We start from the raw sequence: 26,319 nt of genomic DNA, 5'->3' as shown, positions 1-26,319 counted from the left end.
AATCCTGTGAGTATTTCACTCAGGGCACATTTCAATTCAGAGCCATATTTTCAAGCCCTCAACAACCACATTGGTAAACGTGTATAGTAACTGGACAGTGCATTTCTATGCCTGTTTCCTTATCTGTTAAGATGAGAATAAAGTTGTTTAGGTCACTGGAAGGATTATGAGGGCACATATGGAACTCTCAGCACTCTAGCCTGGACTGGATGTTCCTGAAATGAATCTTGGCTCCTTTCCGGTCTTCTCCCTTACCGCACCGCCCTCCTCCAAGTCTCCGCCCCCTTTCCGCGCCCTCTTCAGGCTTCGGGCTGAAGGTACTGTCGCAAATGCAGCGCACTTTACGGCGACACTGTCTTTTACCGCAGTGTGGCCGGATCGCGTGTCGCGCGCACTTTTACCTCATTGGCTCTGCGGCCCCGCTCACGGCGCTTTACGGCAGTGTGGCTGGAGGTGCTGCTGAGGCCGCGTTTTGGGCGTGAGTGGAGGTTCTGGAACCATGGACGTGGGAGAACTTCTGAGCTACCAGGTATGAGAGACGAGGAGGGCTGGTAGACCGGCCGCTCACCTAGGTAGGGGTCGCAGGACCGGAGTCCCTTCATCTTATCTCTTCTCACCTCAGTCCCGGGCCTGGGTCCCCTCACTTCTCATGCCCCTGGAGCCCGAGCTTCTCATTTCACTTCTCTCACCGGGGCCCGTTCACCTCATTCCTTCTCAAGGCTCGGGCCCCTTCCTTGGGGCCTGGTAACCTTCAACTCCTCTGAAGGCCCCACACCCTCTTCACAACCACCCCCCTTCAGCTCTCTTCTCCCCCAGTCATTGAGTTGTTTTGGTGGTGGTGGTGGGAGGGCACTGGTCTGGTCTTTCTTGCATTTGAATCCCATCTTCTCCACGGACTGGCTGGGTGGCTTTTAGATAAGTCATTTTACCTCTGAGCCTCATTCCTCATTTTTTGTATGTATGAAACGGAGACAGTTACTACCCAGTAGAGTTGTTTGAGAACTGTATCAACTAATGGATGTGAAAGCTGATTTTAAAGTGGAGAAAGCCATGTTAACTGCAGTTGTTGGGAGATGCTTGAAAGTATGGCATGGGATGGGCCCATAGGAATCTACTTGTCCCCACGCTCAGGGTACTTGTGGGGATGCAGTGGCCCAGAAGGTCAAAAGGACTTGTTTGAAGTCCCTCACCAACTAAGAGCTGGGATTAGAGCTGAGGTCTCCTGGCTCCCAGTTCAATTTCCACCCCCTCTGGGCTTCCTAAAGAGGCTTCCTGTGAGAGACAGTAGCGCTGTGCTGTCCATTATGATAGCCACTAGCCATGTTTGGCTACTGGAGACTCTTGAACTGGGACTCGTTTGAATTGAGAAGTACTCTAAGTGTAAAATCACACTGGATTTTGAAGACTCGGTATGAAAAAAAGTGAAACTTGTATTGATTACATGATCATGTTGATCATATCAGTTACTGTGATTACTGAACATATTGATTAAATCATTATGGGTAATGAGTGAAATATTTAAAATAAACTTTACATGTTTACCTATTTCTTTTGACTTTTTAATGTAGCTACTAGCCTTTTAGTGTAGCCGTTAAAATCAGATATGTAACTGGCCTTACATTTCTACTGGACAGCTCTGCTATAGAGAATAGGTGATCAAGAGCCAGAGTCTGGAGGCCCATGTTACTGGAATCTCTGTTTTGCTTGAACAAAATACTTAACCTCTGGGTGCCTTCGTTTTCTCTTCTGTACATGGGGACAGTGACGGTACCTACCACATAAGGTTGTTGTGAAATGTAAAGTGCTGAGACCGATGTCTGTCAGAGTTGAAGTTCAATAAATGTTAGCAATTGTTGTCATGCCACTGCCTCAGCCAATATACAGAGAACTAACCTTGGAGACTCTATACATTGTGGGAAAGAAATTGTAAGTAATGGGACATATGTAGTCAAGAGGCTTAACTTTTTAAGACAGTAATTGAATGTTAAACAAGAAAGGAAACAGAGTTGTTGACTGCGTGGTTGTATGCCTATTTGGGAGATGTAGAATGGCTAGTCCATTGACTCATAGAATAGTAAGGCTAGAAGAGGTTCCTTCATTTGCTCAACAAATATTTGAACACCTACTATGCAAGACATTGTATCTACTGAGTATACAACATTGAACAAAACAGACAAGGTGCTTGTTTTTGTGGAGCTTATAGTCTGGTTGGGGAGTGACAAGATAAGTGAGTAAAGAAACAAATTCAGATTGTGGTAAGTGCTTTGAGGGGTATGCGGGGTATACCATAGAATTGTGGGTTTTGGTGTTGTAGCCTGGACACATGTAATGGTTGAACACTTGGAAGGTGGTTTGTTGAGTTGAGATCTGCTATTTGTGTAAAATATAATAAAAACGGTATTATTTTGTGTAAAATGAAACACATTGGATGTGTGAAAAAATTTATGAAAATTATGTTTAGTTTTTATATTGATTCCTTGTTGACATAATACTTGATATATTGGTTCAAAGAAAATATATGATTAAAATTAATGTCACCTTCTTAAACACTTTCTTAATGTGGCTACTAGAAAACTTAAAGTTACATATGTGGCTTGTTTTTGGTTTTCTACATATTTTTATTGGACAGCACTGCTAAAGAAAATACCCCTGGGAGTGAGAGACAGGACTTACTACTTTAGATAATCTAGTTTGTGAAGGGCTTTCTGAGGAATGGATTTAAAGATCTGAAGGTTGAGAAGGAGGCAGTCATGTAAAAAGGGCAAAATGATTAAGAGAGAGGGAATAGCAAGTATGTAGGCTGTAAGGTAGAATATGGTTCAGCCTCTTAGAGGATCAGAAAGAGGATTGATGTGGCTGGTACATGATGAGTGAGCACGGGAATGGTAGGTGACAAAGTTGGAGATAATAGGCATATGACAGACATGTAGGCCTTCCTGTTGTTCATGATGAGTTTGAATTTGGGGAGGTGTTATAGATATAACATTCAGTTCACTTGTTCACAGATGAAAAGCGAACCCCATTCTGGCAAACAGACTTCCCTGAGGTTGTGGGGCAACGTAGTTGGCAGAATTGATCCCAGTATCGTGGTCTCCATATTTCCAGCTTTGTTCATTCCCCACATGCACTATTCATTCAATTTCCTTTCTGTATGGCCGATGTCCATTCTTTCTGATACTAAAAGTTGTTACAGTCTGAAATCTATAGTCCCTAATCAATCAAACGCACCCATCCTCTTGTGGAAAGTCATGAGGATCATCTGCATCAGGGGATGCAAAAGCTCTCTGAAAACATTTTGTAGATATGAAAGATGCATTGCTTGCCTGTGTCATCTCTTTAAATCATTGTAACAACCCTCTGAGGAAGGTACAAATTTTTAATGCCTGTTGTACAGATGAGGGAACTGAGGTACAAAAAAATGTACCTCATAGCCGAAACCCCTAACCATTGTGCTACAGTACCACCTGCCTACTCTGTGTCAGATGTTGAGCTAAAGTGCTTTCAGTAAGTTCTTATGTGTAATTCTTAATATGCCCTTTGAAGTAGGTAGCATCCCTATTTTATAGAAAAGTAAACTCTAGCTAAGAGCGGTTAGTTACCTGCCCAAGGACAAATATCCAGTAAGGAGCAGAGCCAGAACTGGAACCAACTGAATACCCACATCTAGTTTTCCATTTTGTTTTTAAAACTTTTTAAAGTTTAAACATTAAAGTATGGTGCACATACAGAAGATGCATAAATCTTAAGTGCTGTTAATTTTAGTCATCATTTACAAAATAGATTCACTATGACCCTTGAAGTTCATTGGTCAGGGTTGTACGGGAACAAAGTTGTCTGATTTGAACATCCCTACCCTGAGAGTTTGAGTTAGTAAGTCTCCCATGGGACCTTAGAATTTGGTTTCTAACAAGATCCCAGGTGATGCTGAAGCTGCTGGTCCAGGGACCACACTTGGAGACCCTCTGGTCTAGAATGATCTACATTCCTTTTAAAATTTTCCCCAGCTGAGACATTCTCCTCCGTTTTCATGGCCATTGGTCTGCAGTTTTTGGAGCTTAAGTTATATTTTTTCCCTGCCATCCAAGATATTGGAAGCAAATCACTTAATCTTTGTGGGCCTCAGTTTCCTTATATGCCTAATGAGGGGATTAAGTAGATCTTTCTGAAGTCCCTTCTAGCTTTAAAATTCTGTGATACTAATTATTTAGGCCAAGAGCTCTAGAGATTTCAAAGGATAAAAAGGCTTGATATAGTAGGATGAATCAGGGCTGAAAATCTGGAAGATTTGAGTTTTAATCCTACCTTTATCATTACTTATCTGGATGACTCAGGACAAGTCACTTCCCATTATTTTCTTTATCACCTGTAAAATGAGAGGATTGAGCTATGTAACTTTGGGTTCTTTCCTTTTTCTAAAATTCAGAGCCGAAGGTAAACAAAATATGTAATGTTAAGAAATATTTATTAAAAGTATCTAACATTTTGGGGGTGTTTATTAAATTTCATTTTGGGGGCAACTTTGTGGGAAGATTCCGATTTTCTGCTGAGATTGGTTCTTCTAGTAATAGAGTTAGGCAGTAAGTACCTCAGTATATGCCTTCTATCCTTGACATATGTTAACTATTCATTTGAGAGGACAGGAGAATTACAGTGTGGACAGAAGGTAGTGGAAAAAGTCTTAAAGAGGAAACCAGTTATGTTCCCAATATGGAAATGTACTTTTTTGATGCCTTCAGGCCTAGACATCTCATCAAGAAGTGTGCCCAGCAGTTCCTTGGCTGAGAAGTTTCTGCCGCATAGGCACGTATATGAACTCCAGGGCATTCTCATTAATAGTAATTCCACAGATGTCTGGAAAAAGTTCTTACCCCCGGAGTTTTGCAATAAAGAATTCACATTTGGTGCACCTTGGCTCGGTGAGAATGACTTCCTTTGTGACATGAGAAGTATTCTCTTTGAGGCAGATTGGGGTCAGGGACCCCTGGTTTTGCAATATTGCAGACACCCACTCCTCTTGTCACCTTTCAGTAATATAGCATTTCCCTGGATTGCAGGGGTTTATAGGAACCTATAATCTTGCTTCTTTCCCTTTCTTCTTTCTTTCTTTTGAAATAAAAAAGTTTAATGACAGTAAACTGACAGGAACAGTCTTAAAAGAAAGTATTTAAGAAAGGAAGACTACTAAATGCTTTTATGTTCTCACAGTCCTTCCAGATTTTGCATGGGTATAATCATTATATATATACTGTTATGTGTCTTATGTTTTTAACATTGCCAGAAATGTTTTCTGTGTTTCTGCATAGTCTTCCACATTATTTTTAATGTTTGCAGACTTTTTGCTTGAGTGGTTGATCTGCCATTTTCCCCTAAATTGTTTCTCTATAATTGAATATTTAGGCAGCTTCCAGGTTTATGTGCTTGAGATAATATTGCAGTGAATTTTATTCATGCAGCATTTTTTCCCTCCCATCTGTCATTAATAGTTAACCTTGTGTCATCTCCTGGGCTAAGTATTGCATGTAATAAAATTAAGACCTTAATTTTTTTTATTGTTCCTGGACCTTAAGGAATTCATACATTAAGGAGTGAGACAGACATTTCAACAACTAAACTGTGTGAACAATGTTACGGGAGCACAATGGAAGGAGTGAATTGTGTATGCCTGGCAACAGGATGTGTTGATGAGGCCATTGGATTTGGTTTGGTCAATGAACAAAAAGGAGATGACATTGGAATCTCAGCTTTGATAAATGAATAGGAATTCTGTGGGTATTGAAGGAGGTTGAGGAGAGCCATTCTTGACTAGAATTAGTGAGAGCCAAAGCGTCGGAGTGAAATGTTCAGGGAATTGAGTAAATGGAGGGGAGAGGCAGGAGATGATGGGGTCACATCAGCTGCAGATATGTTGAGCAGTACACAGTGCTCATGTGAAATAAATCCTTTATGAGCTTACAGCAGCGTGTGTTCCAATTGTGACTGCAAGCTAGGTACTGCTGGTTGTCATAATTTAATTTTTTCTCATTAATTATTTTTATTCTGAATTATTTTTTATTACTCTAGTAGAAAGTGTTAGCTCAAGTTTGCTTTAATAAGCAGTTTTTTCCTTGTGTGTTTTTATCATTTGTATTTGTTATCTGCCTCTTTCTTAAGGTAGTGTTGTAGTTGTAATTGAGCTTTTTTCTATTGTGTTTTTTGTTGATAGTGTGTGGGTGAGAAACATTAGCAGAGTGTCTTACCTATAACTGATGCCTAGTAACTGGTTCTTTAATGATTAAGTCAATGAGTCAATACATAGACACCTTCATATATACTCTGGTTGTTCCCCCGTTTTGGAAAGCTTTTGTTCTTGTATCCTGTGTTCTTGCTGGCTTGTATCTCTTCGCTTTCATGTTTGACTTTAAGAAAGTTCGATTCAAATATGTTACTTCAGTTTCTGAATTGCCGTCCTCTTCCTATTGCAACTTGTAACTCTTACTACAAACAACCTGCATTTTTAGAAACTTTCTTTTTTGAACTAGTTTTAAACTTACAGAAAATTTGCAAAAATAGTAAAGAGAGTTTATAGTACACTCCCCACACAGCTGGTTAACTTCCCCTAAAGTTAACATCTTATATAACCATAGTGCAGTGATCAAAACCACGAAATTAACATTCATGTACTAGTACTAAATTATAGACTTAATTCAGATGTCAGGACAATCTCCAGTAATGTACTTTTTCTGTTTCAGAATCCTATCCAGGATCCCACATTGCATTTTAGTTGTCATTTTCCTTGTCTTTTATGATCTTGACTTTCTTTTGAAGAGCACTGGTCGGTTATTTTGTAGAATGGCTCAAACCTACATTCCTGAAGGTTGCTAATGCCTTCTTTGCCAAAGATTTTCTTGAGCCTCATTACTCTTCACTCTTCACTAGAATTTTGTTCTAAACCCTGTTCCTCGTCTTAGAGGAACTCATCCATTCTGTCTTTCAGCGCCTTCATGTAGACAACTCTTAGCTCTCCAGCCCTGATTTAGGTTTCATGTGTTTGCTGAAAATATTCTGGCCAGATGCTTGCTTGATATCACGTAATTCTCTGCATCTCTCCCCCTGCCCACCTCCTCCCCCAGCCCAATTTTGCATTTTAGTCAGTGGAGTTGCTCTTTAGCAGACTGAAAAAGCCTTGGAGCTATTTCTCAAAGATGAAAGACAAGGTTCTTTTCTTCATGAATCATAGAAGCTCATGAGCAGAGAGCTAGCTCATCTCTCAGGAGTCAAGAAGGCATTAGGATCTGAAAAATGCTTAAGCCACAGTTCTTGTTCTCATGGAGCTTGCAGTCATTATAATGGGGCATCCCACAGATTGTAACACTGCTAATCCAGGACACAGTGTCAGTGCTGTTAGAGGCATGAACAAGATACGTGGCCAGAGGAAGGAGCAGCTCTGCTATCCGAAAGCTGGGAAGGCTTCCCAGGGAAGGTGTTGCTTCTTCAGGATCCTTTCTATTTCAACTGCCACCACCATCTTAGTTGAAACTCTTGTGGCTTTGTCACATAAGTAGCTTTTTTTTTATAAGTAGCTTTTTATATGGTCTTATTTTTTATCTTTGTGGATCTTGTGATTGGCACGGTGAATGTGGGTTTATTTCCTCCCTAGGCCAACAGAACACTTTTCTCCAGTCAGCCTTGAGTCCTACCTATTTTAGCGTCCTTGGAGATCGGTCTTACTAAGATGCATAATTTTGGAGGTTTACTTGTGGAAGACAGCCATACTTTTCTGCAGTCTCTCACTAGGTGTCATTGTTTAAATTGGGGGATTGAATTTATAAGGCTTACCCCAGTAGAGAAGTTTTCGTATGTATAAATGACTAATTGGAGAATGTGAATGTTCAGAAGTTTGTCAGTACTATTGGAGAAAATAATTCGAAGCACATGCCCTTCTGAGTGTGCCCATTAGGCGTCTTTTAATGTTTAGTGTAGAGGATGAACACTAACTTGGGGTCAGACTGTGTTTTAATCCTACCTCTGTTACTTGCATGCTGTGTGACCTTGGGTCATCAGTTAATTAACCTCTTTAAGCCTCATCTTTAAAATGAAGATTATATAATAATGTCTATCTCTACCCCACCATCTTTCTAAAAAAAATCTCTGCTTTACTATCTTTTTTTAAAATACAGGATTAAGTAAGACAGTGTGGATAGTGCTAAGTAGTGCATGATACATAGTAAGTGCCCAGTAAATATTAGCTGTTAATTTTTATTATTGATATAATTATAAACAACCCATAGCAAGAGAAAAAAAAATGTTTTTCTTGAATTCTACAAAACTGCTTCAGTTCTCCCAAGGTCACTGGTTCCTTGGAGATTAAAGTTTAGAGAGCTGTAAAAGGAAATGAGAACAGTTTGTCACCCACACATGCCACAGTATAGAACTGTTCTCAATAGATTAAAGCACAACCCTATTTTACCACAGTTAGCAGTCATGGATATCAAGAATAATGTCATCAGCACAGTAATTCTTTTCCCTAGGTCTCTTTAATATTACTAAGATATCTCATTTTCCTCTTTCTAGTGCCAGCAATCTCATTTACAAATTACTCCTTTTTTTTCTTTTTTCTTTTTCTTAGGTTCTTTAAGGAGGTGATTGGTTTTGGTCTGAGTCTTGTAAAGCTATGGAAAAACTGTAGTTCAGAGAAGGTACAGCAGGAATTCTCTTTAACTTCTCTAAAGTCAGCCAGTTGATTCTAGTATTTCAGCTGAATAGTGCAAAACCATTTTCTTTCCCGTAGAGTTACAGAAGTGATTGATCTACAGGTGTGTTGGCCTTAGCTTTTGGACTCCAGCTCCATTGTGGGTAGGTAAAAAGAAACTAGGTTCTCTTCATACTGAGTTCAGTGAAAGATCTAGTGGAACTACCGCCATGCATTTTCATCTCTTGCCTCATTTTAGATTATCAGTTACCTGTATGCAGATTCTCTCTTTTGGCTCCTTAGACTTCCTTCAGCTACCCAGTAGTGTCCAAAGTCACTGACTGAACTGAGAAGGATTTGAAATCAAGCACAGATTGCTTCTCTCTGAATGTGTCTGACTATATTCCAAAGTTAGTATGATAGCTTATTGAACAGTTTGTTTGGCATTATTCATGTGCTCATTCTGTTAATACATAAAATTGAAGATTGCTTTTATTCCCCCCCTTATTTCCTGTTAAGAGCACCTGAGTTTAAAATTACTTTTGAGATCTTTAATATATTGAGTATTAACAGTACACTAGTCCTCTGCTGGTGTACCATGTTGGAATGCTATTTTCTTTGGATAAAAAGAAAAGAGTTGTAACTACAGTTTGTCACATTATCTTTACTGGCCTCTATAAACATTAATGATTCTATGGGAACTAACAGGTTTTCATATTAATGATAAGGGAAACTTGAGCACTTCAAGGTTATATAATTATTGACGGAGAAGCTGAAAGGTGGAGTGCAGCCTCTGACCAGGAGTAACTCTTTTGGACACAGGAAGGTAGAGATGCCAAAAAATCAGCAGAATGCTGAAACTCGGCAATCAAAGAGGACAAGAAAAAGACATTCCCATTGATGAATTGGGGATTATAGTTGAAAGAAACCTATAGTAAGGTTCCTGTTTTAAAAAGGTGATACAGGTTGTATTGAATTGCACTAACTCCTCTTTTATCTGGTAGTTTTGGAAAGTGTGGTATTCCTCATAAATGGATTTGCCAGGTAATTGAAAGTTATAGGTGCAGCAAGAATGCTAGAACTCGAAGGACCTAGATATTATCTATTTCAGCTTCCTCTGTTTACAGATGGGGAAGGCAGAGAACAGAGAGGAAAATTGACTTGTCTCAGGATTCTAACTACTTGGTGATAAAATGGGATTGAGAGCAGTGTTTTTTCCAAGATCATGCCTCCTCCTAAAGTTGAATATTTTTCATCAGTTTGTATGGCATTCTTTCTAAAACATATACATTCTGGCTACTGGTCACACTGTTGTCTCAGGATGATTATTATGATCACGTTAACTGTGTGGGATTCTCTCATAACTTTCTGAGGTAGGGAAAGCTTTTACTACTGCATTGAAATACTTTGGTGTGTTAAAGTGATATTTTTGAGTTCTTGTGCCTACTTTTCATAATTTTTCTTGCTTCTCTTTGGTGTCAGCTGTCACTCCTTGTGTTATGTTTGATAGGATTTTATCTAAACGCTGAGGCTTTTTAATTTTTTTGCTTTTAATGATTTTATGAAAAGTTGAAGTTTTTGGATGAGTGAGGCATTAGTAATCTTCATCGTCTTTGAATGGATTGTAAAACTTTGGGGCTCTTTTATTAGACTGGGGCTCTTTTATTACTGAAGTCTGTAAGATACTAAAAATTATATTAGCATAACCTGTCTTTGTTTTTGATCTAGTATTTCCTCTAACATCTTTTTGCCCACCACTACCATCTTGGGGACTGAAGAAAATCTGAGCAATTACTATTGCCCACTAATCATAGTCTTTTTGAGGTTAGAAACTGCCACTCACAAGTAGGGGCTTAACCTGGCTTTTTGTGGTGTGACCCTTTCTTTCATGGCTGCTTATCTTTCTGGAGGGGGGTTCATTTACCTGTCTGATTGCTTTGACTCTGTGTCTTTAAAGCTAGTCTTACATCCAAATTGATACACCCACTCACCCATGAAATATAGATTGTAGCAGTCACCTGAGACCCTGGGTGCTTGTTCCTGTGCTGTTCATGCCTCTGCCCAGTTGTCTTGTGCTTGCCTCTAGCTCTTATTTCCCCTTCTCCACCCAACACACACACACACACACACACACACACACACACACACACACACACGCACGCACGCACGCACGTTTTTTCTTTTAGACTTCATACATCTGCTTTCTGGCTCCTAACTGCTGTCTCATCCAAAAGGACTCTGACTGACTGGGACTGGGACTACCTCATATATTGTGCCTCATACAGTGTACCCTGCCTTAGCTAGACCTTCATGACCACCTTTGGCCTCATCCCATTGGTAAATACCATTGCTGGCCCATCTGATCTTCCCTGTGAAGGGACAATTTGGGCAAGGCTCTACCTGAGAGACCTGCATATTTTCCAGTTCTGCAACTTTGAGAGCCTGTAAGTTCTCCATCTCCATGTTGTCTCCCCTTGCTATCATTTCCTAGTTGTACACCAGGGATTGGTGAAGAACCACCAATATTTCTAGGTCATCATGACATATGCTCACAGTCACGCTGTGAGCCAATCTAGATTTTCAAGGGTTATTAAATTTCATTTGGATTAGTTACACGTATTGAACCTTTCATTCTTTAATTATTCAACCTGTTAGTTAATATATTAAATATTTAATATTTATTAAATACTTGCTAAGTAAATGCAAGATATTATGCTAGACACTGGGAATAGAGTGATGCAGGGGACAGTTGTAGTCGATCCCTTGTCTGTGCAACTTATATTCAGGGAGGCAGGATAAATAATAAGAAAACATATAAATAAATATGAACACCTAAACAAGCAAACAAATACTAGATAAACAAAACCAAGATCATTTCAAATAAGGATGTGAAGGGGAAAAATAGGGTGATGTAAGAGCATTGGGGGAGCATCAGAAGGTTTTGGAAGGCCTCTCTAAGGAGGTAACATTTGAGCTGAAAACTGGATGAGAAAGATCCAGCCATATGAAGAACTGTGGGAACAGCAACGCAGGCCAAAGCGAAAACCCATACAAAAGCCCTAAGGTGGAAACAAGCTCGTCATGTTCCAGGCGGTATGACTAGAGCATAGTGGGTGAGAAGGGGACATATGAGATAAGGACAGAAAGGTCTGCTGTGGGGGGCAAGCCCTAAAATGTTTAGATTTGATTGTCAGTACAGTGGGAAGCCATTAAGGGTTTTAAGCTGCAGAGTGACACAATGTGGTTTATGTTTTAAAAGAGCATTGCATCTGCAGAGTGGAGAATAGATTCTAGAAGAGCAGTCTGGCCAGCTTAGTTGTTCAGTGAGGGTAGAATTCAACCTTTGTGCTGCAGAGAGCCTCAGCTGAAGCTGTGCTCTCCCTAAGATAATTGCTTTCCCGCCTAGGTTGTTTTCAGAATCTCCCACATCTAAACATTTAATCTGTGTTCTGGCTTAATCAAGAAGCAACACTCTCCTAGTGCCAGGCTTGGCACAGAAAATGTGGGCATGGTGCCTTTTGTTGAGCACCCTGGCCTGGAGAGAATGGAGAAAGCAGCCCCTGGTGGACCTGAGGACAATGCAGCTGACCCTCAGCACCTGGTAACTTGTAGGAAGCTTTGAATCTATAAACTTTATGTGCTTCTGCAGAACAGTTGCAGATGGTCTGGACTGATGATTAAATATCACTGCTGTTTTGCCCAGATCTGCTGTGGCCATCTTCTCCATGTCTGGTTTTACATTACTGTGGATAATTAAAGGGGCACAGCCATTTCTGGTTACTTCCAGGAGGGCATCCTTTTCAGTTGGCTTAGGGGGAAATTTCAGTTTCTGCCAGTTGTATGAGTGACTGCAGTGAGCAGTGGCTGTGAATGGCTACTTTTTGTTTTCAAAATTTAAAAAAAACACTTAAAAAGAACTCTCCCTAATGAAAGGTATTAATTGCCTGCCTTTCCTATCTCTGCCAATTCTCCAGTGTGAGTTCTGCCATCAGACTTGTCAAAATTGGTTGGCAGGGACTTTTTCTCCTGAGTTAGCACATAGAGATCTGAACGGGCAGAGATAACACAAATTAGCAATGGTACAAGCATATCTGCAGAGAAACAGATTTCCTTGTAACCAGAGGTGCCATTGGTGGGCACCACCTAATTCTCAGTACATCTCTTACCACTGATGACACAACTTTTCAGCAAATAAAAATTGCTTAAGCACCACCTGAGCTGGGCAGTTTTTATAAGACTTCAGAGTTTCAAAGGCCCTCAGGCTGCTCAATCTGCCAATGTAAAGTCACTGAATATTATCTCTCTTGCTTCTCACTGGGGATCCTTATGCTTTACTCAGAATAATGAACTTTGGGAGACAGAAATTCTGAATCTTATACTTATTTTTTTTTGGCCCAAGATTTCTTCTTCCATTCCCATAGAAACTTACAAGGACACAGAAGGCTCAGTGGGGGAAAAAGAGATGGTGTCTGCCTTCTGGCTGACATGACTTGTGCCAGTGGTCACATGCAGATTCCAAATTCCAAATGCAGATTGCAGATCACTTTCCATCTTCTCGAAGCCTGTCCCATAATTAGAAGATTAACAATTTTGTTTAAATTAGTAATTTTTCCCCTACCTCCTCTATGTGCCTAAAACCACTATTACAGCAAAGTGGAAACTGGTTAACTGATATTAGGCTCCACCTTCTAGATTGCCAGGAGGTTGAGGAAGTCTTATTTTAATTAAAAAAGTGGTTTTTAGCTATGGCACATTGTATGAGGCAGAGGCACTTCTGTTCATGTGAGCTTTCAATTGCTAAGTGCAGAGAGTATGCATTTTTTAGGAGCATGACACCGAGCCTGACAGGATAATATTGGGAGGGTGGTATGCACCTAGGCTTAAAGTGTTATCTCTGCAGTCATGGCAGACTTGCCTTCACTGACAGATTGTCTGTGTTTGTAGGAGAAGGGGGTCACTTATCTGGATAGTGTGTTCCTGATTCAGAGTGAATAAAGAACAGTTCATAAAGGAGCTTTTAGAAATTGTTATACTTTTAGTGAAATAAAGGTGTTTTCTCCTCTCTACGCCACCAAGCCAAAAGAACAAAACAAAGTGCTGGCCCACTGAGAGCCAGGCATTATTATACTTGATTTATGTGTGTTATCCATCTCATCCTAAAGGCAACCTGGTAGTCATCATTCTTATTCCCATTTTCTAGATGAGGGCAGTAAGTTCACAGAGGTTTAGTAACTTGCCCAAAAACATGTAGAAAGTAGATGGTAGAATCTTTTTCCTAATAGAGGGCTTCAGTGGATAAAGGCAGCTTAAAAAAAAGAAATACCATAGAGAGTAGAATGCAGCAGAATGTTACCATCATCCTGTCTCATACTTGCCTCCAGTCTACTGTGCATATCATTCTTGTCCAGCAGAACACCAGCCTTGGTTGTCAAACCCAGGGGATCAGAATACCATGCATCATACCAATCCCAGGGGAGAGCTTCATACGCTTCTGCACATTGTATCTTGGTATTGGAGTTGCTAAGGAAAACACAACACAGTCAAGCACTTGATGAAACAATGCTTTACCCACATAGAGAAGAGACAAAGCAAGATCAGTTCATACATCAGTTCCTATGGCTGCAGGGCCCTTCCCCTTCCCCTGCAACTGTTGCAGGACAACCTCTCTCTTGCAGCAAGACTCCAACCTTAAAGCTGGTGGAGTGCCTAAGGGCCATTGCTATACATGCTTAAGCAGAAGAAAGGCACAGCACTTATTGAGCATGAAACAGGGAGCTCTTACAAGGTGATAAAACGTGGCACAGCTGTAGGCTCCTTCTCTTTTGGTGGGGAATCATTCCAGGCAGTTGAGTGGGGTTTGAAATACTGCATGAATGAGACTGCCTTTCCCCAAAATTCCTTATTGGAATTATTCGATTACATGTCTTTTCATTGGACGTTGAGTTCCTCAAGGGCAGTGACCAGATCAGGGTTACTATATAGTAAATGCTCAGTAAATGTCTCTTGACTGAAGAAAGAAAGAATGAGGGATGAATGAAGCGGTAATCAATGATTGGATGGCTCAATTTAGGTTTCTCATAGGTATCTTTTTGTGTTGAGACTTAGCACCTCCATAGTTGCCTTCTCTTTCTTGCCTCTTTCTGGATGGAGGGTAGATTAAGCTGAGTTTGTGAATGTGACTGGCCCTAGTCATAGGGGACCCTTAAGGGTCCGGTGAAACTTGCCTTAAATCACAGTAGATGATCTTTATAAAAGCCTGACTCTAATACTGCAGTAACCTGAGAGTTGACTGGCATATTTTAAAAGACTGGAACTCCAAAGTAAGAGATTGATCCATTTATTTCCCAAAGATTTACTGCAAGTCTACTGTGAGCCATAGTCACTGTTTTCTCTTTACCCAGCCTTGTAGGCAAAAATAACTCAACAAGATTAGTTTTTATTTTATGTTGGTTTATCTGGCATATCCATTTCCATTTGATATTTTTTTCTTATTTAACATTTATTAAATACTTTTTCTGGGTCAGGCACTTCCCAATTATGAGCGCTTTTTCCAGGGATGAAACAGTGATAATTTACCGAATGTCACAAACTAATAACAACAAACATAGGTGTCTGACTACCAAAGTCCATTCTCTATTCACTGCACCATATTCGCCTATTAATAGAACTAGTTTAGTATAAGTTTCTTTTGTGCTTTATGTTTTGTACAGGTCTGGGACACAAGTGGATTTTTAAAACAGTAGTAGCGCTGGTAAACGTTAAGTTTAAGTAGCCTCAGGAAACAGATCTGTAGTAAGCAAAGAAACCAGTTAAGGCAAGATGATTTCCCAGTCACGTGGTAGTATGATGTAGTTGAAATAGCGACACCTTTAGGCTTGATTGACGATTTGAATCCCATCTCCCCTTTTTTCTAGCTTTGACCTTAGGCACTTGACACTAAGCAAGCCACCTGAGCCTTGGTTTCCCCACTTGAAGAAATAGGAAATATAGTATTACCTACCTAGCAGGGTTGTATGAAGATTAAAAAAATAATGAAATGTTAAGTTCCTGTAACATAATAAGCACACAGTTAATGGTAACTGTTATATAGCTTGAATAGTGACTTGGTGAGGAAGCTGTAGGAGGAATTCTTTGTGGTTTCTTTAAACCCTGCAATTCTCTGACTTCAGGGCCTCTTCTAAGTAGCTGTTTGTGAGATTTACATCTGACTCTACCTATTGAGGCCTATCCTGGCTTACTTATGCAGCTTTATTTAAAAGAGGTGGCCAAATTCCTTTGTGTACAGGCGTTCTCAGCCAGTGTATCTCTGTTCTTTGGTATCTACTGGGATTCTCAAGTTTCTAAGTAATTTCAGTCTCAAGTGAGTAGGATTGATGTCTGGCTGCTTTAACACAGGTGTTATAAACAAGATTAAGAGGTTGTTGAAAAAATATCAGTGGAGCTCTGGGGCTAGTTTTCTGGAGTCATTCTAAATTGACAGCTAATGGGTAGTTTTGACTTGATGGCTCTAAGTTGGTTACAACCAACTATAGATTCACCACAGAGGAAAGGTGCTTATGAAAATTCACTTTGCTTTAGCAGAAAGTAAATCTATTGTTAACATGTAATAATGTCTTTGCATCATGCAAAAAACATTTGCCTTTGCAGTTTTTTTTAAAATTTTTTATTAAGGTATGATTGATATACACTCTTATGAAGGTTTCACATGAAAAAACAATGTGGTTACTACATTTACTCATATTATCAAGTCCCCACCCTTACCCCAATGCAGTCACTGTCCATCAGTGTAGTAAGGTGCCACAGATCCACTGTGTGACTTCTCTGTGCCTTTGCACTATTTTAAAATACCTTTTTTAAAGGCAGCCAGATCTTAAGTTTTTTGGTACCATAAGCCTGTGAAGTTTCAAAGAAAACTTTAGAAAGTGGGGAAATGGTTCAAAACAATTATTTTATTCTATTATTTATTCATTTTTTTCTGTATAAGACACTTATTTAATTATCTTAACTCTTGGTAGAGCTTCTTCCTGCCGAGCAAGGAATGCGTTTTGCCTTATCTAGTCTACTGGATGCTTTTGCTAGGAAATTGAGTATCCTAAAATATTCTTGAAGTGAGCAGTTATTAGTTTCAAATCACTTTGAAGTCAATTTCACAGCCTCCCCAAGAAAGAGTTGTGGTGCTTGGGATAGAGCTTGTAGGGAAAATTTGTATGTGGGCAAGAGGTATTTACCCAGGCTACCAGAGAATTCCTTTTGATAATATTCCATGTGGCCAGAGGGTCAGGGTTCTGTTTTCTAGGTGGAGGAAATCTTTCTGTCTCTTTAAGAATAACTCATTTACCATCCATGTCTTTATTGGGAATGGAGGTATTTCACTACCTTTAGTAGTTGGTAAAGCCGCTAGAAATAGTAAAACCTTTGAGTTCAGGAAAATAAAGTGCATCTTAGACAAAAGCAGACATGAAACCATCTCTTCTCATTGTTTTTGATGGACTCATCAGCAGGCATGTATTGAGGCCATAACACCAGATACTTCATTCAAGCTGAGTGAGGGAGGTAAATCGGCACTCAGGTGCTGCAAAGTATACCATATAATCATGCTATGTTTTCAGACTTTAAAGTATTATCCATAGTGTTGAAAAATATTCTTTTTAACAAGATACGCAGGGTAAAGATTCATGTGGGTTCTGTCTTCCTCGAAATAAATGTGGCAGCTATTGTGTAACAGACTTATGTGGATAAGTTTTAAGCTTTAAAAGAAATAAAGGTAATAGCTAATGTCCTAGGCTCCTGAGATCAAACCTGTGTCACAATCCTTAAAGAATTAGTGAGCAACTGTGAAAGGCATAGATTTTGTAAATGAATAAAATGATTAATTTCTTACTTATCTGGCTCTAATTCAGTCCCAGGTCATTCATTCTCCCCTCCCCATTTTCTCCAAACATCTTCACTTTTCTCTTTTCTTTCCTATCTGTCTTCCTGCCTGTCTTGCCAATGGGTTTCAGTCCCGGTCAAGTTCGCTATGGATTCAGTATGACCAAAGAAATTGACAGTGAAACGTTCTTGGGGTGAAAGGGTTATACCCAACTTTATTTCCTGGTGGCAGGTCAGTCACTAAAATCCCGTTCACTCAGAGTGAGTCTGCATGCAGCAAGCCGGTGTCTGCCTCTGGGCCCCTCTGTCTGCACAGCCGTCCTCTGGGCCTCTCTGCCTGCAAAGCCGTCCCACACAGCCATCCTCTGGGCCTCTCTGCACAGTCATCCCGCACAGCCATCCTCTTGGTGGCAGGGCCTCTATCCTTGGTGGTGCCACCACTCCAGCCTCTGCTCTCCTGCAGCCTTGCCACTGTATTGCTTGCAGAGCACTGGGCAGAGCTCTTTGGATAGAGTCAACAGCCATGTATTGCCCACAGTGAGCTAGTCAGCTAGGGCTAGGTGAGAATCCTGGCCACAGGAACTCTCATTTTATCCACACTGCCAGTGTATATACCCTTTACCCCAATCACTCCTGTTTGAAAGAGTAATGATGTTTTAAGTCTTGGCAGTGACCTTAGAGGCAACTTATAAAAAAAGTAATTAAAGATTTCCTTGCCCCACTTTAGTCTTAATGAAATTGTCCATTGCTAGAGGCAATATTCCACTGGCTAGAGACTTCTCTGTCCGCATAATTACATGTAAGAGGTATGCCATGTAACTTGCAGAACCACTGTGTTGGTCTGCTGGTTGCTGAATGCATACTCTACCTTCCCTCAGTCTCTGTGGCATACACTTATAAAGTCTGTAACCTTTGTGTCACTCTTAATAATAATGTGAATTTATTGTATCATAGCTTTTGTTTAAAACTATAAATTATTTTAAATAGCTTTGCCATATTAGGTTGTTATTTAATGTTTAAAGATTCAATGTGGATTGGTGTTAATAATAGGTGCCCTTGGGCTCAGCGTAGGTTCCCCAGATGATCTGGGGAAGGGAGTTCTTCCTGAAATCTCCATATAGACAGATGACACTAAGCTCTTTTGTATAGTGAACTTCCAGATCAACTACAGAAGAGAGCTTTCCTGACTGAAGGCATGGGCAGAAAAGTAGCAGAAGGGATTTTAATGTTGGTTGAAAATGATGACAGCAGGGAGAGATGATGCAAACTATGTGTTTGAGGCCATAGTAGCTGAGGTTGTGATTTAGGAAAGGCTTCTGGAGGTTGTATATATTGCTCCTACAAAAATGAGAGCGTTCAGACCCAGCTCTGTGGCTTCAGGCTCAAGTCTTGTCACTTCCTTGAGTCTTCGTTTCTTCATCTGTAAACTTTGGTGTTGTACTGATGTTCTTTGAATCTGAGTTTACTATTCTTAACCCTCTGAGTATCACTTGGTGCCACTGTTAGAAAATTTACTGAGCTCAATTTAAAATATAGCCCAGGATGACATAAAATGATTAAATATATAGTTGTAAACAGATGAATTCCACCTGGCTGCAGTCACCCTGATGACCCAAGTAACTATGAGGATATGTCTGTATATATTTGCTAATAATAAATTATGATTCCTGTGTAGTTGTCCTCTCCCCTGACTCTCACTGATTTAGCAGTATGGGTTAAGTCCCTGCTATGAGCTGGGCACTGTTACGTGCTGAGGTGTTAGCAAGGGTCAGATTCCAGAGTTCCTACACTTGAGGATCTAGCTTATGATTTGGTAGAAGAGATGGAGATTTTTTAAAAAATTTCTTATTAAGGTATGATTGATATACACTTATGATGGTTTCACATGAAAAAACAATGTGGTTACTACATTCATCCACATTAGGAAGCGATGGAGATTTATTCATGCACATGTGCTAATAGAGGTATGATATGATACACTGCTGAGAAAGTTCAGCATGCTTGAGTGACTTTGTGAAAGATATTGTTGAGATAAAGGTACCCTGTATGTAAACCCTTAATCAACTGTAAACAATATCAAGGAACTACAATCAGTTGGGCATGACTTGTGCATGATTCCCCACTAGCTTCCGGTGGTCCTCATTTTGTTACCCTAAGTATAATCATTCCATTTTGCCAAATTTACTTCATATCTTTTTTGAGAAACAAAATAGTATAAATACAATTGAAGACTCCTATGTACCCTTCTCTAAATCCATTTCATTGTATACCCCTCCTTAATCCAGTTTCTTCATTACCCTTTTTAGAAGCAATCACTATCCTGAATTCAGTGACACTTATTCTCATGCCATTTTTTTTACATATTGTGTGTATCCAGTGATCATTGAAAATTTTTTTCTTACAAATATGCTCTAGTGAACATCTTTAAATATATCCTTGTGCATATGTGTGAGAATTTCTCTAATGTGTATATACCTAGGAGTAGAATTGCTGAAACAATCAGAATATATGCTTCTTCGGTTTTAATAGGTATCTCCAATTAGGTCTGTACTTTTGCAGTCCTGTCTGCAAGTTCTAATAGTTCCTGTTTCTTCACAGCCTCACCAATACATCGTATTTGTCAGATTTTAATTTTTTCACTTTTGCCAGTCTGTTGATATCTGATGGTTTTTATATGCATTTCACTGATTTCTTCTGACATTGGGTCTCTTTTTATATGCTTATGGACTACTCAGTGTTTTTCCTTTATGATCATAATTGTGGTTATACTCCTTGGCAAAAGCTGATTTTAAGTTATTCTGAGTCTGTTGCATATATCAGACTTTGCAGTTAGCGGTCTTTAAGAGATACTGAATCCAAGGCCCTATTTTCTTTCCAAAGTGCTGTATCCTTACTTACTTAATCTTTCTCTCCCCTAGCTTACTAAAGACAATCCTGTGAGGTAGCAGAGCAAGGGCAGAGCATTTTTATAAATGCAGTGCTGATTAAGTCAAGTGACTTATCTAAGGTCACATGACTCAAGTGCTTCGCTAGAACCCAGATTTTTCTGATTATTGGTTTGCTGCTCTTTGCATTGTCCCATGTTACTTCTTTAGATCAGTGCAGTTCTGCTGTTGTTCTTACTGGATTGATATCTCATATTCCCTCTAGCACCAAATAGAGTGATGTTCAGGTTCTATTTAGCTCAATAAACACTTCCTGAGTGAATGAAGGAATGATGATTCTGGTATAGCTGACAGAACATTCATAGTAAATTTGCTAAAATGAAGGTAGTTTACCTTCCAGTGATTTTACAAGTATCTCTCTCTGTTAGCCTTGATAAATAAGGAAACCAAATCAACATTCAGCTTTCTGATGCAGCTGCAGAATTAATCTGAGAAGATGTCAAAGTAAATCATGGACGCTAAAGTGTAGTTTGTACTTCTAATAAAGAACTCTGCCCACCCTTTGGAGGTGAGATGAATATATATTCAGGCTTTAACAAAGAATAAGATTTATTTTTGTAGGAAGAATTCATAAAGTAGAGGCTTCATGACTAGTGATTTAAATTACAAATCATATCTATGTTATTTGTTAGCCAATCAGATTATATAGATCACAAGTGAGACTGTTGGTGATTTTAATTTTTGATTCATTGATTTTTTTTTCCTTCCTCATTGTGAACCTTGATAAAACTCACATTCTCCAGTAATTACTATGGTCTTAGTACCTGTAATTTTTTAAAATTGGGAATTAAGTAAATGAGGTTTCTGTTGTATATTTACAATGACTTTGCTTTGAGATTTTGAGGAGTTTTTGGTACCTGGTTTTTCTTCCAGAAAAAAAAAAAGACAGTGAATTGTCATGATTCATTGAGTTTTGTTTTTAAGCTTTGTTTTACAGAGGTATAATATGTAAATGACATGTGAGTATCTGGAATTTTCACTTCAAATATTTCTTAAAAATGTGATGATGATAATCCTTTACATTGGTATAGCACTTTATAGTTTACATGGGGCCCTTTATAAGATGTTTTAATCCTCACAACAACCCGTTGAGGTGGGTAGAATTTCCTGTTTCTGGTAGATCCCTAATTATGAACTTTGGCCTATGGTAGTTGCAGCATTAGAGATTGTGAGCTTTTTCAATTCTGGTGCCTTAAACAAATTTGCAAGGGAGCCCTGATGTTAACTTTGGCAGGTTTCATGCCTGCAAATATTGATTGAGCCAGAAGCCATAGTTGTAAAATGTCACCAGTGAATGTGCAGCCAGCAAAAGCAAGGGAAAACTCATTACTGCAGCTCATCTGTAACTTCTGGGTCAGGCCTCTTCACTACCAGCTGGTAAAAATGAATGTTTGAAAATCCCTTTTATTCTGACAAAATGTAATCAGGTGAGGTTAAAGCAGATGATTTCTGAACATTTTGAATTGGTTAGAGCAATCCACCCACAAGTTTGGGTTTGTGATGTTCCATGTGCTAATTATCTTAAGAGGTATCAGAAAGCATTAAAATTATGAAACCCCAAAATAATGGTAGGAAGGAATTCAATCCTGTGTTGCATGTATCCACCCCCCTACTTTCAGAAATGTTTATTCTGAGAAAGAAAAGGCCAGGAGAGAGGACGAAATAGTATTAATCTAAATAATCTGTTGGTTTTTTTTAATCTGAGAGAGACTAAACCTGTTTTATATTGCTTCAAAGACAAAGATTAGGCACCAGGGGAGAAAATTGTAAATTGAAAGGTTTCTCTTTAATTTAATGAACTGTGTGGGTGATCCACAGATGGAGAGGGGCACAATTTAGGGAGGACATAAATTTCTGGTCACTGAAAGTGTTAGGAAAGCCCAGCAGAGATGTTTTAGAGGGATTCAAACCTCAGATAAATGATTGGGTTAGATCAAGGGTTCCTAAAGTATGGATTGTCTCTAGTGACTCACAATTATTGCATGAGGTTGTGAATCCAGATATACACAAGTATTTTCTGTGGAATGAATCTCAGTTTTTCAAAATCTCTCTGTCTCCCTCTTTCATATAAAGGTAGGAAGTAAAGAACTCAAATTCTATGAAAAGTATCACCAAGTACATAGTAATGTATGTGTTGTCATTTGTGTCTGTTGTCAATCATTAGACAGTAAAATGTACGGCTGGGGGTGGGTGTCTGTTAAATATTTTGACATTAAAAAAGGGTTCCTCCTTTTAAAACCTATTTATGGTCAACACCCGGTTGGGGAGGAAAAATTTTACTCTACCCTTCAAAGGTTCTTCTGGCTGGTCTAAGAATTAAACTGACATTGAGACAGGGACAATGGGCTTAGACAGAATAGGGTGAGGGCCTCCGGAAAAAGCAAGGCAGGATATTTACAGTCAGAGCAGTGTAACTACATGCAAAGAAACCTCCTATCAAAACTCTGTGTTAAGCATTAAGCTCTAAAGTCACTCTTCAGTGAGATCAGTTAATATTCCCCAGATAAAGAAGAATAGCACGTTTTTATTATGCTGATCATTTGTAATCATGTGTAAGATTCACCCTAGCATGCTAAAGGCCCAAGTCAATGTGTTTTCTTTCCTCCTTCAGATCTGATGAAGTGATTTGCAAACTGGGCAACTGATTTAGCATGCAGACCCAGCTGTAAACAACATAGTAAAAAGCAAGAAGGATCCCACCTTAAAGATAAGATTGCATTTTAACACCCAGGAAGCTTAAGAAGTAAGATTATTAACTTACTCTCTAGCAAACAGACAATAACTCAGCCCACCTTAGAGGCTGGACAGGAGACCTTGTTTGATATGCTCCCTGACCAAGACGAGGGTATCCAGGGAGAAATCAAAGCAGGAAATTTCTTATGTTAAGTTAATTCTAAATATTCAGGGACCACTTAACGAGTCCACACCCCTAAGCCTTTTTTCACGTTCCCAAAAATCCTCAACTGCCTATAAAACCCCTAGACAACGCACCACCACTGGCTCTCTTGTCCCCTCCTGGCGTGAACCACAGCTCTGTCCTCCCACTGTATCTCTCAACAGAAGCCTCTGCCCTGACTCTCCTACCTTAGGTGTTTGCTAAGTTCATTCTTAAACTCCACAAACAAGAACCCCGGCATCAACATGACACAGATAAACAGGAGAAAAATCTAATTTTGTACAGATGGGAAACCCATACACATGAGAGATTCAAAGACAGAGAGGTAAAATGAGGTATATATGCCATCCTAAGCTAAAGAATGGAATGGGGCCTGAGGCGTCCAGGGGAGGAGGCAGTTCCCAGGGCAGCAAGAAGAGCAGAAGCTCAATCATCAGATGTTTGCCCTGCTGTACAGGTGGGTCATTCCGAGAAAATCTATCCTTGGTAATAACTCTTATTCTGGGAAAGACCCCCAATGTATATTCTTGCAGATAGTAAAGGGAGGGGCAGAAGTTTCTCTTGAGCCCAGTTTGCCTTCAGCTCAAAGCAGTCCATGTGTCAAAGTCACACATTTTTGGAAGACTTGTTCAGAACCCCTTCAACCCTCACAACCTTGAACTTATTGATTTTTGAATCAGGTGTGTCAGAGAGGTAGGATGCTTCATATGTTGTCTCCTATGGGCCAAATACTTCTAGGCACTTGAGAAATGTTAACCTTGATGTGCATACGTACATACATATGTAAATGTCTGTGTGAAAGTAGTTATTGTTGCTCCTTTATAGATTGAGAAAACTCAACCTTAGGGTAAATTACTTCCTAAGGCTGCAAAGTAGGGGGACCACAATTTGAATTTAGGAAAATCTGACACCAAAGTTCTCCATATAGGATATCACCATTGCAAACCGGTTAGGAATGGCTGATTAGTATGGTGAAGAAGCAAAAGCACTATATTGGGGAATTACCTTGTATCGTTTCCTACCACAGACAAATTGCTTAAACCTACTGGGTTTAGATTTCCCTATTTCTATAACGAGGGGGATAAATTAGATGATCTCTTTCAGCTCAAATTTCTGAGTTTTTCCCATTGTTTTATATTTAGAAAACAGTATTGCATGCCTCCACTTAGAATGCCCTTTTCTGAGTTTTTTGGTGCTAGGTGAGGAATTACTGGTTTGTTAAAAAATTAGAGATTTCCTTTGACTTTTTCCATTTCCTTAATAAAAATGAACGTATTTTTTCTTCTATTAACGTGAAAGTACCTTTATGAAAACTGTCCCCTTTCTTAGCCAAGTAACTTGGAATTAAACTGTATTTAGACATTTCTCCCACAATACACATCTATATTGTTATATCGTGGTACAAATGTGCTGTTCACATTAATAATTGCACTGTGTGTTTTCATAATTTATCATAATGATACCATTATTGCTTATTATAGAAGTCCCCTTTTTCCCCCCTACCGCCAAGTCTAATTGAGGTCGAGATAAGACCATAAATGCGATAATATAGATTGCATGCTCAGAGGAAATGGAGTTGGTTTCATAGTGGAATTTTAATTTAGGATTTGTTCTGGTGATGTAGCCTCTTCCTATGGTACATTACTTTGAGCCCAGTGTAACTGCGTTTTCCCACAGCTCCTCATTATAGCTACAGCTTCTCACTGCTTTTTAATTAAAAAAAAAAAAAAAAGGGAGAGAGAGAGGGAAAAATGAAACCTACAGCTTAGCTTAGGTTGGATATTGCCTGGGTACACAGGGAATATCTTAGACAGATTACTTACTTAATTCTTTAACTCTTTCAAAGCTTTCATGGAGAAGTCTTGGTATCTATTTCCAGGGGATGGATACTGAATTTATGTATCATCTATTACACACACACACACACACACACACACACACACACACACACTAGGCTTCAAAATTTTTGGAACATAAAGGCATCATATATATATTGTTGAAGCTTGCTATAATTTTGAGCAAGTGGGAATCCTTTATGTATCCTAGATAGGCTGCCAGCTGTGTGGTTGCATGGTGGCAAAGGCTAGTGAACATTTATACCACTCACCACCTACTTGTAGTAAGGCAGGAAAAGTAGAAGATTGTAAAAATCCTTTAAGGCTGATGTTCTGGGACATCAGAAGTTAAGAGTTAATTATTTTTTTCTCTAGTCCTGTGGGCATCAGAGGCAGAAAACTGACTTTATTAAGAACAATTTCTTTTGTCATTCTCTTATCTTGAGGGATTCCAAACACCTTTCAAATACCAAAACAAATTAATCTCCAAAGGTGACTAGTAAAAGTGGCTTAATCCTTTTGGGATTGGTTGTGGGAGACACAAGAGCACTGGCCTGAGCTGCTGACCTCTCCGACAGGCTGTGAATGTTCTATTTCCTTTCTTGATGCAGAGCCCTTTAGCTCTTTTATAGTGGAACCAGTTTGACAGCTCTGAGGTTCTTCCCCACTTAACATATTCTTGCATTGGTTTGTATAACAGTCACTCCCTCCGTGGTGAATATTGGGAGATCTAGAAGTTTATTTCCCAGGGTGTTGTTAGCATCACAGTTTTTGGTGGGGACCTTTCACAAACAGGACTTCAACTTTCTATGAGTCCATAATTAATTCGGTGTTGGAAAGACAATTCCATTTTGGCTTTACTGGGGAACAGGACCTCTCAGATGAAAATTCCCTAGACCTGTGCTGTCTAGTATGATAGCCACTGGCTGCGTATGGCTCGTGGGCACATGAAATGGGACTAGGTCTATGTTGAGATACACTAAAAGTGTAGCATTTGTCTACCAAATTTCAAAGACTTAATAGGAAAAAAAGAAGATAAAATGTCACATTAGTAATTTTTATATTGATTATATGTTGAAATGATAATTTGTTGGATATATTGGA

The 26,319-nt window shown here is 39.3% G+C and overlaps 1 protein-coding gene across 2 annotated transcripts in view; it reads left to right on the top strand.

Annotated features, from left to right (window-relative positions):
- The first annotated feature begins 420 nt into the window (after positions 1-420).
- Positions 421-26,319, top strand: part of CTNNBL1 (catenin beta like 1) — a 168,067-nt gene continuing 142,168 nt past the window's right edge. Inside the window, exon 1 of one of the 2 annotated variants that reach the window (XM_073236620.1) lies at positions 421-529. In XM_073236620.1, the coding sequence (XP_073092721.1) occupies positions 500-529 (30 nt within the window). In that variant the 5' untranslated portion in view covers positions 421-499. Of the gene's footprint in view, positions 530-551; positions 573-26,319 lie in introns of those variants that run through there. The other variant, XM_073236622.1, reaches the window with a different exon arrangement.

Source organism: Manis javanica, chromosome 5 (assembly GCF_040802235.1).
Source record: "Manis javanica isolate MJ-LG chromosome 5, MJ_LKY, whole genome shotgun sequence".
Taxonomy (NCBI): Eukaryota; Metazoa; Chordata; class Mammalia; order Pholidota; family Manidae; genus Manis; species Manis javanica.
The sequence above is the reverse complement of the archived record's forward strand: the minus strand, read 5'-3'. Positions and strand labels throughout refer to the sequence as shown.